The 12,312-nt window shown below is 35.9% G+C and overlaps 2 protein-coding genes across 4 annotated transcripts; both read left to right on the top strand.

Annotated features, from left to right (window-relative positions):
- Positions 1–851: 851 nt before the first annotated feature.
- Positions 852–1,217, top strand: LOC142162776 (uncharacterized). The gene has a single exon (XM_075219521.1). It carries the CDS (start codon positions 852–854, stop codon positions 1,215–1,217), a length of 366 nt encoding a protein of 121 aa, XP_075075622.1.
- A 4,822-nt stretch (positions 1,218–6,039) lies between these two features.
- LOC107777531 (transcription factor bHLH80) lies at positions 6,040–11,442 on the top strand. 3 transcript variants are annotated; one of them, XR_012693845.1, is made up of 6 exons: positions 6,040–6,601; positions 7,430–7,570; positions 7,675–7,740; positions 7,879–7,955; positions 10,125–10,193; positions 10,650–11,052. XR_012693845.1 is itself a non-coding variant. In XM_016597573.2 (5 exons), exons 1-5 carry the CDS (start codon positions 6,170–6,172, stop codon positions 10,698–10,700), a joined length of 759 nt encoding a protein of 252 aa, XP_016453059.1. In that variant the 5' UTR covers positions 6,042–6,169; the 3' UTR covers positions 10,701–11,052. The 3 variants fall into 3 exon arrangements, 1 of the variants encoding a protein (XP_016453059.1); XR_001646200.2 differs by lacking the exon at positions 7,879–7,955 and adding an exon at positions 11,105–11,442 and having other exon boundaries at positions 6,041–6,601; positions 10,650–10,768; XM_016597573.2 differs by lacking the exon at positions 7,879–7,955 and having other exon boundaries at positions 6,042–6,601.
- The last annotated feature ends 870 nt before the right edge of the window (positions 11,443–12,312 follow it).

The raw sequence follows: 12,312 nt of genomic DNA, 5'->3' as shown, positions 1-12,312 counted from the left end.
TCAATAATTTAACTTGGGATTGGAGAAACGAGTTCGTTAATTTCTTGCAGTACGGGATTTTACCTGAAGATAAGAAAAAGGCTCAGTCACTTCGACGAAAAGCTGCCCATTATTGTTTGGTTCGTGGCAACCTGTATCGAAAGATGTTCGAAGGGCCTTTAGCAAGATGTCTCGGACCTTCTCAAATGAAATATGTGATGAGAGAAGTACATGAGAGACACTGTGGAAATCATGCAGAAGGAAGATCCTTGGTAAAACCTCTAATTAGAGTAGGGTATTATTGGCCAAAAATGGAAGAAGATGCGGAAAGTTTTGTGGCCAAGTGTGACAAATGCCAATGATATGGCAACAACATGCATCGCCTAGCGGAGCTATTACATTCGGTTATTTCACCATGGCCTTTTATGAAATGGGGAATGGATATTGTGGGTCCACTACCACAAGCCAAAGGAAAGGTACGATTTTTATTAGTATTAACAGATTATTTTACCAAATGGGTAGAAGTAGGTGCCTTCAAACAGGTGTGGAAAAAAGAAGTCAGGGGCTTTATTTGGTGAAAAATCATATGCCGGTTCAGAGTTCCAAAAGAAATTGTATGTGATAATGGCCCGCAATTCATAGGTGCGAAAATCACAGAATTCTTTTAGAGTTGGCAGATTAAAAGGATAACTTCAACACCTAACCATCATGTGGCTAATGGACAAGTCGAATTGACAAAAAAAGTTATTATTAGTAACTTGAAGAAAATATTAGAGGAGTCAAAAGGTAAGTGGCCAGAAGTGTTACCAGGAGTCTTATGGGCTTATCGAACGACAACAAAAATAGGTACGGGAGAGACTCCATTCTCACTTATGTATGGTGTTGAAGCCTTAATCCCAGTTGAAATAAGTGAACTAAGTACAAGATATACTCAAGCAACTGAAGAATCAAATGAGGAAGAGATGCGAATAAATCTAGATTTGCTTGAAGAAAGGAGAGAAGCGACCCTAATAAGGATGACAGCGCAAAAACAAATTATTGAGCGATACTACAATCAGAAAGCTCATCTTAGATACTTCAAGATTGGGGACTTCATCCTCAAAAAGGTTTTTCAATTGAAAAAAGTGGCCAATGCAGGAAATTTGAGTCCAAATTGGGAAGGACCCTACAGAATTCGAGGCATTGCTGGAAATGGTGCGTATGAGGTAGAAATAATGGAGGGCAAAGTACTCCCATAATATTTGGAATACTGTTCATTTAAAGAAGTATTACTTCTAAGCAAAGGAAAATCCCCTAGTTAGGTATCATTCGTGTATGGTTTAGTTTTGTTCTTTTTTAATTATACTAACCATTTTAGATGATATGCACAAAGCTAGCCCATACCAAATGATGATATTAGGCCTGAAAGACATGCATGATACAAAATTATTCCCCGTCTAGCTTACAACCTTTAAATAAAATGGGTTAAGCAGTCATCATCTAAAAATATACCGCCTAGTCCCGTATGTATTTTCCTTTTCAGGAAATGTATCAAATGGAAAGAATAATCAAGTGCTCGAGATTTCATACTTCAAAGCTCTAACATTTGGCAGACTATAGATATGAAGGCAAAGAAGACTAAAAGTCAGAATTCAAGTCTGGATCAACTCAAGAATCAAAAGTCAAGAGCCATCAGAATTCAAGTCTGGATCAACCTAAGAATCAAAAGTCAAGAGCCAATCAAGAGTAAAAAACAAGCCTGATTCAAAAACCTTTGTAATAAGCTTTGATAAAGTGTAAACTCGCGGACATAAATTATAATATCCTGCGGTACTTAGGTTAAGGGCAATGATTAGTCATGGGTTGCAAGATATACCCTAGAATTTTTGAAACCTGTTATAAGAAAAACAGTTATGAAAGAGTTATAGATGTCGTACAAAGAGTTAATTGAATACTTGTAAAGTGTTATGTAATTTGAAAGTTCAAAACATGAAACTTCCTCAAATTATTCATGAAACTTCTTTAAAATATGCATTTTCCTACTTCTCTCATATACATATACCAATATGAAGTTGAGACGTCTTCTTCTTTAGTGTCGTTTATAAAAGGTCCCTCTTTTATAAAATTTGTGTCTATGCCAAAATTACGAAATATTAAAGCATTTTTAAATGCAAATCAAAGAGTTTAAACAAAAACTCAAATTAAACAAAAGATCATATATTAAACTTGGCTAAAACTAAGTATATACTTAGTTAAAACCAAAATGTTTGTTTGGTAAACAAACCCCAAAACGAACCAGGGGTAAAAACTAACCAACCATTCCAAAAAGTAAAAAAAAAAAATTCCCATCAAAAGTTCAAAAACAAACTAAGTTCTGAAAGAACATTAAGGGGCAGAGTCCAATATGGCATTTTCAGCAACAGGAGAGGCAGAATCTAATATGGCATCATCAACAGCGGGAGAAGATTTAACTTGAGCAGAAGAAGCTTGAATACCAACTTCACCAGGAGTAAGTTCATCACGTTCGGGAACTCCGACCTCAGGTGAGGAAAAGCTCTGACTTTGCTGAGTTTTTTCAATTTTTTCCTTAGCCTTGGCGATCTCGGCATTCAAGTCAAAGACTTCCTGGCTAGCCTCCATCAAAGTCTCGATGCTGGTATTCAAAAAAGCCCAACTTACATCAAGTGTCAATTTATCTTCAAGAGCTTCATAATCTTTCTCCACTGGTCAATTTCAGCCTTCATCTCTTCTTTCTCAATCAAAGAAGCATCATAAGAAACCTTCAAAAGGGTGAGGGAACTCTCCAAGAACTGGATCTTATCAGAAGAGACACAGAGGTCTTCTTGAACCTGAGTGAGTGTTTGAACTAGCTGCCCATCATAAGTCTCCTTCTGATTAAGGAGTTTTTTCAAACCCCTTATTTCCTTGGTAGCTTTAGAAAGTTGCTCTGCAAATGAAGACTCAAGGATGTCTTTGTCTTTGCCAACTTGACTTGAAGAGGCTTTTTCAATTGCCAATTTCGCTGCCATCATCCTTGCTTGCTGTTCCAAAGCACACTTCTCTTCAGCTAAAACTTCTTTCTCCAATTGAAGACCCTTGTATTGTTCCTTCCAGTTATCTGCTTCAGTATGATAATCATTGACTAGATGCTTATGTGAACAATTCTCTTCATAAGCTCCGTGCCTATCAAGTTGATCTATAAAAGAAAAGAAAGAAGTGATTGTCAAACAAAAGTAAATAACCACGAGAAAAAGAAAGGAAAAAGCTAAGACTTGAACCTTCAGAGATGAATGAACAATATCATTCATCCATGTCAAGGAGCTGTGGCTTTCCAACTTTGACTTCTTAACTGGGCCAAGTAGAGGTTTCAACCATATGTCGACTTGACCAGACTTTTTCAACAAATTACCACCTTCAGGGACTTCTATGGTAACTTTTTTCATCACTCTATTGCTATTAGAAGTACCAATTTCAACATGAGAAGTAGTAGAAACAAGGACAGTTGAGGAGGTGAAAGTAGCCACGGGAGGAGCTGTAGCAGCAGCCAAAGGAACGACTGATTGAGAACGAATGGGGACTGGCGATGGAAGAGGAGCAAGAGTTAATTCTTCAGAAACGGGGCCAAAATCTTTACTATTAAAACCATAGAAAAATAGTTGATCAGTAAAGTCACGAGGGAGAGCATTCATCTCTTCATCAGAACTTACTAAAGTAGCACTTGCAGGCTCATTTAAAGGAACTGAACTTGGAGGAGGGGTGACTTCATCATCTGAAATAACGCGCCTCCTAACTCGAGGTCTACGAACTAAAGAACCTTCCTCTAGTTCTTCTTCTCCCTCCGAGCCACGGGCTCCATCAACCTTCCTCTTGGAACTCAGAATTCTTTCTTGAGCAAGGCTCACAGTAAGTCTTACAGATGAAACAGAAGCGGGACTAACACCATGAATGAGAAATCCTAAAGAAAAGAGTCATGGTAAGAAACTCTTAAGTTAGCAAAAGAGAAAAAGAAGAAGACTAAGCAGGAAAAAGTACCATGTGTTTTAATTTTCCACCCAAATATCTGAGAGAGATACTTCCAAGATCTTCTCTCCATAGGGGCAACATATAGCAACTTTCCTACCCAAGCACGAAAGTTGGGGATTTCAAACTTCCATAGTTGCTGAAAAAGTAGGGGTGGGAATACATGAGGTGATTATATTCGAAAACGGCAGCAGAGAATTTTCGCCATATATAAAAAGCTTTCCACTTCCCTGAATATTTAATAGAGAATATTCAAGAAAGTGGGGGAGGGGGACTATCTGTATTGGTGGTGAAAAAGAGCTACACGTGGAATATTAGACTGCTGACATGACATAACGCGTGGAACAATAATACAACGACACGTGGCAATCTTATTTGATGGAAAAAGAAAATGCACGGGGAGAAATACCACGAGACGACACCATGCCTAACAGCTGGCAAAGAAGGAAAGCTACATGGACCAGAAAGAAATAAGGAAGGGGAATCGTAACAGATGTAATGCATTTATAGCAATAAATGCATCGGTTATGAGAATCTAAGATAGTGAACAATCAATATTATTAATGCCCATAATTAGCCCAAATTATAGGAAAAAACCACTACTATTGTATATTCCTATATAAGGGCACAAAATTCTATTTGTAAGGACACATCGGAGACAATATTGAAATATACACTTTACTTTTTTGCTTTCTAGAAATTCTCTACCTTGACTTTACAATCAATTATTTCCTTAGTTATTCTTGTTATTTTCCTTTGATATCAGTGAGAAAGTGAAGCAAAACTTGGTTATCAGAAGCCCGTTTTCTTTTAAAAAAATTAAACTTTGATTAAAAGATATATTTTTGGTTAAACACCTAACAACAATAACAATGAAAGATAAAAGAAATTTGGTCCCGATTATTTAGTGGTTTTTGGCAAACAGAGAGTTTAAGAAATCTTTAATATCAAATTGCTCATTTTATAACTATAGAGACCATTACTTTGGTTCCTACTTTTAGCATGTAATTCTCTTTTCGCGAAGTTAATTAAGTTATTAACGTATAAGTTAAATGAAGGATTGCTTTTCAGCTTCTTATGTTCCTTTTTATTTTGACATTTTCTTTTCCACCTCTTTGACCTTAAAACATTATATAAGTTGTAATACATGTTGTTTATATAGTTGTGATAGTGAAATGCAATTAAAATTTGATACTGTTGGATGACACCTGAGAAGAAGATAAAGCAATTGAAGTTATATAAAAATATTATGAATGATCCAGTTCCCTTTTTAGCAATTTTTTTGAGAAAATCATAAGCACTGTCACCATTTTATTTATTTCATATCAACTTCTGATAAATCCAATATTTTCTCTTTTTAAAACCAGATATCAATGTAGCCATTAGAATAATTTTAAATTTTACAAAATAAGCTTTTTCAAATACATTATAGTTACCAAAGATTATGTAGTGCGAGGTTAAGTTTAATTTCTATGTTCCTAAAAAGAATGATATAAATCCTTAAATATTCTCAATAGTTGCATAAATATTTGAAAAATAAATAAATAAAGTTCATTAATCATGCTATTTTTAGATTAAAAAGTAGTTGAATAGCAATCAAGAAAATTATTGACTTCCCAAACAATAATATAGTACTACGTGGGCGTTTGGACATAAGATAGGTAAAATTCCGGAAAAAAGTGATTTTTTTTTAAGTGAAAATGGTATATGGAAATTAAAGTTGTGTTTGGACATGAATAAAATTTAGAGTTATTTTTGAATTTTTGTGAGTGATTTGAAGTTAAAATTTTGAAAAATAATTTTTTGGAGTTTTTCAAATATTTGAAAAATTTCGAAATAAATTTGAAAATTTTATGAACAAACACTGATTCCAAAAAAAGTTTGAAATTTTTTCGGAAAAAATTAAAATTTTTCTTTGGGCCAAACGGGCCCGTCTTGCTTGGAGGGAGAGCATTTTTCATACCATTTGTGTACCTACGCTATACTACTACCGTATGTAGAGATAAATATACGAGTATAACGAAGGTATGTAGAAAGTATTGAAGCTTATTGCTACTCTATCTTCTTTTTTAGCTCACTGAAACAAAAACTCTCAAAAGAAAAGAACAACAAAAAATTCACCTGAAGAGAAAAAGAAACGAAAAGAAACGAAAAACCAATTGCCGTAGAGATCACCGGAAGAAGTTCAGCGATGCAACGTGGAAGTGGCGGTGCCGGTGGCGTAGGTGGTGGATTATCCCGATACCGTTCAGCTCCGGCAACATGGTTAGAGGCACTTCTCGAATCCGATACTGAAAACGAAGTGGTTCTTAACCCTTCTTCTCCCATTTTACACTCCCCCAACAAACCACCACCCCACCCATCAACTACTCAGCAGCAGCTTCCGGAGCTTGTTAAACCGGAAACTAGGTTCACCGGCGATCCGGGTCTGTTTGAATCCGGCGGTAGTAGTAATTTTCTCCGGCAGCAGAGTTCGCCGGCGGAGTTTCTTTCACATATTAACTCAGATGGTTACTTCTCAAGCTATGGAATTCCCTCCAGTTTGAGCTATATTTCTCAGCCCATTAAGCGGCCCAGAGAAGATGATTCCGAAAGTTCGCCCAGAAAATTATCTAACCACTTGGTTAGTATAAACTTTACCACCTCATCTGAAGTTTAAATTTTTATTATCCCTAAATTCGGGTTAATATTTTTCTTGAGGCAAGCATGTGGATATTTCAACCTTGGAAAGTATTGATTTTACTTGTTAATGTTTGTAAATTTAACATGGTCTTGAATATTCATCTGATTACATGACTTGACTTTCCATTAAAAAAGTTTGTCTACCCTTTGTATTGTTTTTTATGGCTACACGAATGAGATTGTTGAAAGCATACTTTCCGTGTGGAAGTAACATATTTATCTTCTTCTATATGTTTCTTTTCTTGTTATTCCCTTCGTCCCAATATATGTGGCACCATTTGACTTTGGATACAGAGTTTAAGAAGAAATCAAGAATGACTTTTGTACCTTGTGGTCTAAAACAAGCCTTAGACATTTGTATGTGGCTATAAATCATCTCATTAAGGTAATATGGATATTCTAAAGTTAAATTGTTTCTAAATATAGAAAGGTGATGGGATGGTGTCCCACTGCCACATAAATTGGGACAGAGGAAGTATTATTTCTATATGGATTGAACTTTAAGTCTTCTTGTTGTTGTCCAAATATAAGCAATGGCGAAAGGTCAGTATACGAGGACAATACAATTGGTTCCTTAAAATTAGTAATAACAAATTATTAGTTAATAACACTACCAACCAATAGTCGTTGGAGACTGTTGTGCATAAACTTTGAAGCAATTCTGTCTAATGTGTGTGTGATCTGACTTTTGTTTTTTGGGGTCTCCTGAAGCACTATTCTTTCTATTAATATTTACGTACTTACAGCTGTTTGTGTTTGGGAGGTGTAGAAGGGAGAGCCAAGTGGACAGTTACATGGTTCTGGTGGATCACTAGATGCTGAAATGGAGAAGCTCATGGACGATTTGGTGCCTTGTAAGGTTCGAGCAAAGCGTGGTTGTGCTACCCATCCTCGCAGCATAGCCGAGCGAGTAAAGCATTTTCCTTTTTTTCCCCTTTTACTTGTGTTTATAGGCAATTTAAATCAACCAGTCATTAATCTAACTAGGTTATGCTTGTACTTCTCTTGTGCAAGGTTCGTCGAACGCGCATAAGTGACAGAATAAGGAAGCTTCAGGAACTGGTGCCAAATATGGACAAGGTAAATTATTTATGGGAGCTCCTTGTACATCTTTCAAAGAGCTGCATAAATAGCAATTTCATGAAGGCTTTGACTTATGCTAATTAAAGGGATTTGGCGCCTGTTATTTTCACCCTTTTATCATGTCTCCCTCAACAGGAAAATGATGAACAAGACAACCACCTTTAATCTTGAAGTGATAATCAATTTATTTATGACATCAATGATCCTAATGGGTGAGTCCACCAAATGAATGGAGAAAAGTAGTTATGAAGATTAAAGTATGCATCTTGTGGAAATTGATTCCAGACTTACTGACAACTGATTCTATATAACATTATTCAATCTTAAAGATGATTTTACACAAATCTAATAACTAATTGTTCAAGTTTTAGCCATAGTTAAATGGCAAATGCTTTCTAAATAATACCACTGAGTCCCTGCTAAATGGTTTACCATTTTCTACAGGGTTGATTATGGTCAATGTAACACTCACCAGAGATAAGCTCTCACCTATTCACCAAAGACCAGTAATCATTAGAGTCGGTCCTAATCTTTAGAAATTGTAAGAAGTACGACAAATTTCATTTCTCCTTGTTGGATATGTTTCATCTGCTTATGCCAAGCCTTCCATGATGAACTCACAATAGCCAATCAACATCAAACCCTGAGCTTTTCCCCTGCATAGGGGACTAAACGGACCTCTAATCTTGATTGTCAAAACTCAACCCTCTTGTTGCTAGTTGAAGTAAAGGCCAGATCTTGCCCATATTCTAGAGATTTTCTCGACAGTCGAAGCATTTTGAACAAATTCTCAGTGACGTCCTAATAGCATGTGCTAGCGTTACATGGATGATTTGGTTGTTTTTCAAACAGCAATTGTCGACCACCTCAAATATTTGCAATATTAAATTCCTCATAAATGACAATTCTCCCAAACAGAGTGCCCCATTAGATGAAGATTATTCTCCATGTGATGAAGATCGACTTGGGGTAGATAGTAGTATGACATAAATATCACTGCACAGGTGGCATTCTTTAGTTCGGAACTTATCAGTAAAAATATATGAGCCTTTTTCTGCTAGGAAGCCAGGGTAAGCACAATAGACATCCTTTTGATAGGCAAAGCCTTAAGCTTTTGTAGAACCATACCGCCTAAAAAAGCTTACAAGGACTATATATGATCTTACATGTAAAGTTCAAGGTGGATGATCCTAACATTGGTTGGGACCCAAATTTGTTCCTGGATTGGTTAGACGCAGATTTAGGATTGAAGCATAATTGATTGATTGATTTGGTTATATATTTTAGAAGATTACTCTCAGTTGTTTGATATGCTAGATATTTTATTTTGCTAGGATGAACATGTTGGGAGTGCCAGGAAGTACGGTTAAAGTGTCGTTTCTGAGATAGTATTTTGGTCAATCATCAGTTATTATGTGTGTTAAAAATGAAAGAAAAATTTAATTAATGATGCATTCCCAAACTTCCGAAAATCCAACCAATAGATCAAATGCTTAAGCTTAGCAATGAACGCTAATATTACCAAGTACGTCTTGATTCCATGATCTTTAATTTAAGTTTGAGTTAAAGAATCCAGGTATGTTACTGTTTCTAGGTGTATAATTGAGTCTTTGCCTTTATTTACAAAAAAAAAAAGAGTTTTTATCTTATAGCATGAGCAAAGTACTCTCATTGTCCTGTCTTTTAAAGATTGCACACCAAAATGTCTTTCTTCAGCTGAATGCATACCAAAATATCTTAAGAGTTTGAGAAGCACTTTAAAATCTCCTTCCATTGACAGACATTTAAGATTGGAGAGTACGATAGCTTTGATTTGGCCTCTCAAAATATCTTGGAGTTTTGAGTGTAAAACCTCTTTATTATCTCCATCTCTCTTAGTCTTCTCTCTTTCTGTCTTTTGCTCTCTCATTCTCTCTCTCATATCTCTATTTCACCTTTTTGGTGCCATAGCATTTATCAAGCCCGTTGCACCCTTGAACTTCTCTTAGACCTCAATATGTGGCTGATGTCCTGGTTTATCCATATTTCTTATTTCATGTCTACGTGATCCTTAGTGTTTTGACTTCACTAAGAAACAGTGCCTTGCTCATTTTGGATCATTTTTGTTTGTGGTTCATGAGGATCAACAGTTGAAGCCCAAACTATGTGATTGAATAAATCCTCCTGCGGGTCAAGGGCTCCTTCTCCCTCCCCTTCTTCAAACTCTATTTTACAATAATGTGACATTATGGGTGTAAAGTTTGAATTTTTATTAAGAATGAACAAGTAAACCTAAGGTTTAAATATAAAAGATATATAATTCTCAGCAGATTTGGGGGGAAGTGCTGTTCTTATTGTAGTTCATGCAATTCATGATTAACACTGACTTTTGCTATCCACAGCAAACCAACACCGCTGACATGTTGGAAGAAGCAGTCGAATATGTCAAGTTTCTGCAGAAACAGATTCAGGTAAGTCATGAATTCACTCAAGTACTGAATATCCCGAAACTCACACAGAAAAGGTAGTGAGTTAGACAATAAGAAAAGTAACTTGGACAAAAAAAAAAAAGAAGAAGTCATTTGGACTAAAAAGAAATGAAGTGTACGATAACCTCAGACCAACAACGACCAGTTGGCTCCTCGCTGCTGCACATTAGCATAGAAAAGTGAGTGAATTGCCAGCCGTATGCGATTTCTTAACCCGTCTTGTTTCATATTTCTGCAACAAGAAATTACTTCCAGCTTCTGATTAAATACATTTAGTTATTAATTTGTGAGATCTTTTAATATAGTTATGTCACATAATTTAATTAATCATTAGTGGTAGTTACTGACGTAATGAAGTGCGTAGTTAAAAGAGGAAGCACTGGATTCTCACAATTAGACCCAAGGAAGGGTTTAATTTTAGAAAATCTAATGCTGCAGGAGCTTATGGAGCATCAGAAGAAATGCACGTGTTCAGAGAAAGATCAATAATTTGAAGAAGAGAGTTCCACTAGAGTATATAGGCAATAGTCTGCTCAGATGCATGCGCTTTAGACATGGTAATTTTATCCTCAACATCCTATTCTTCTTCATATGTAGATATTAATGGCAATTCACAAGAGCTTGGCCACTGCAGAATCCAAAATCAGCTTCTCTTTTAATATTAAATCTAGGTCGTACTCTGTTTTTTGGCGTAGTTGTATCATGTTGTATAAGGTAGTGTCAATTTGCTTAATATCAAATTTCTTCAGCTGAAAGACTTCTCTTTTCTGAAGATGTAGTCAGAATTGGTAGACCTGTCATGTTGAAAGCAAAATCAAATCAATAAATATTGTTGTAAATGTGAGACATGGCACATCATAACTTTCTTTTACATATCAAATTTGACTCTATAGGTAAATCATTTGTCCATGTACGAGCATATGTTTTTGAAGCAACTGGCCTGTGTAGATAGGAAAGAAGTTCATTGCAGGTCTGCTGATTAGAGTATTTGGATAGGGGAGCAATCTTTCTAATATGAGTTGCATATGTAAAAGTAAATTAGTAGGTTAACGGATATCTGCTGGAAACAGCAGCTCTGCATACATCAAGTTTTCTTGGGAAGCTACGAATAGCTGAAGAAATTATGATGTTGTAATATGTATATTATCCTTCTGTGCTGTGGAGAGAAGGCAACATCAACATATAGATGCTCATATTACGTAAGTTACAAATAGTGTATTGCAGGGACCAATTGCCAGCTATATTCGCTCCTTGCCCCGGTGAGCAACCTTCTTTTCCTGTTTAAAAAACAGAATAAAACTAGTACAAAATTGATTTTAGATGCTCTTGCTAGATTTAAATCAGAATATGTAGTTTATAACTAGCATCGAGAAGCCAGTGGTGATGCACGCCTTTTTAAGGAAAACTGATACAGTATTACTCGTATGCATTGATGGCGTAAATTATTTACACTATCAAGTCATTTAAGAGCTTACAAGTAACATTACACAGCATTTGTAGATTAGTCGCCTACAAAATATGGTATATGACCTATTGCACCCGGTAATACTGACTTGGTAGTGTAAAAACTTACACCATTAGTGCATATAAGTTAAACTTTGATGTTAGGCTAAAATATCATTCTCTGGTTTATGAGTTGAAATGCTGAAATGCAGCTTATATTTAATTATACGTTCTGCTCTCGCTCTTTGGATTACAATTCTTTTTGGTTCATTTGCGTGCTTCATTCTTTAGATTTTGTATCAACGCGTATCATGCGAAACTACATTGATTGTGTGCTTGGGAGCTTTTGCAAGAACAGAGGCTTAACTTGTGGGTACATTTTGATGAAAATATCGAATATGTAGCCAACTTCTGCATTCTAGACTTTTATCTTCCTTATAGGTGAACATATATTGACGCAGACTGGTTTAAAGCTGCTGTTGAAGTCAGAAATAGAGTCGACGACTAATGTTATTATGACTTCGTAAAATATGCTTCAGTGTACACGATTGGATCTTAGCCAGTGCAAGGTGCACGGCCACACTGCTTTCAGCTTGGAAGTTGTATACCTATATGTGAAAAGTTCAAAAAATGTGTGTATGCGCACGCAAGCTCTTAA

The sequence above is a fragment of the Nicotiana tabacum genome, chromosome 8 (assembly GCF_000715075.1).
Source record: "Nicotiana tabacum cultivar K326 chromosome 8, ASM71507v2, whole genome shotgun sequence".
Classification (NCBI taxonomy): domain Eukaryota; kingdom Viridiplantae; phylum Streptophyta; class Magnoliopsida; order Solanales; family Solanaceae; genus Nicotiana; species Nicotiana tabacum.
Note: the sequence above shows the minus strand (reverse complement) of the source record. Positions and strands in the feature narration are given on the sequence as shown.

Bases quoted from the DNA above. Each gene is read 5' to 3' on its own strand.
- LOC142162776 (XM_075219521.1), top strand. From the start codon at position 852: ATGTATGGTGTTGAAGCCTTAATCCCAGTTGAAATAAGTGAACTAAGT.
- LOC107777531 (XM_016597573.2), top strand. From the start codon at position 6,170: ATGCAACGTGGAAGTGGCGGTGCCGGTGGCGTAGGTGGTGGATTATCC. The intron at 7,571-7,674 runs GTAAAGCATTTT...CTCTTGTGCAAG, and splicing joins CTCGCAGCATAGCCGAGCGA to GTTCGTCGAACGCGCATAAG. The intron at 7,741-10,124 runs GTAAATTATTTA...TGCTATCCACAG, and splicing joins TGGTGCCAAATATGGACAAG to CAAACCAACACCGCTGACAT.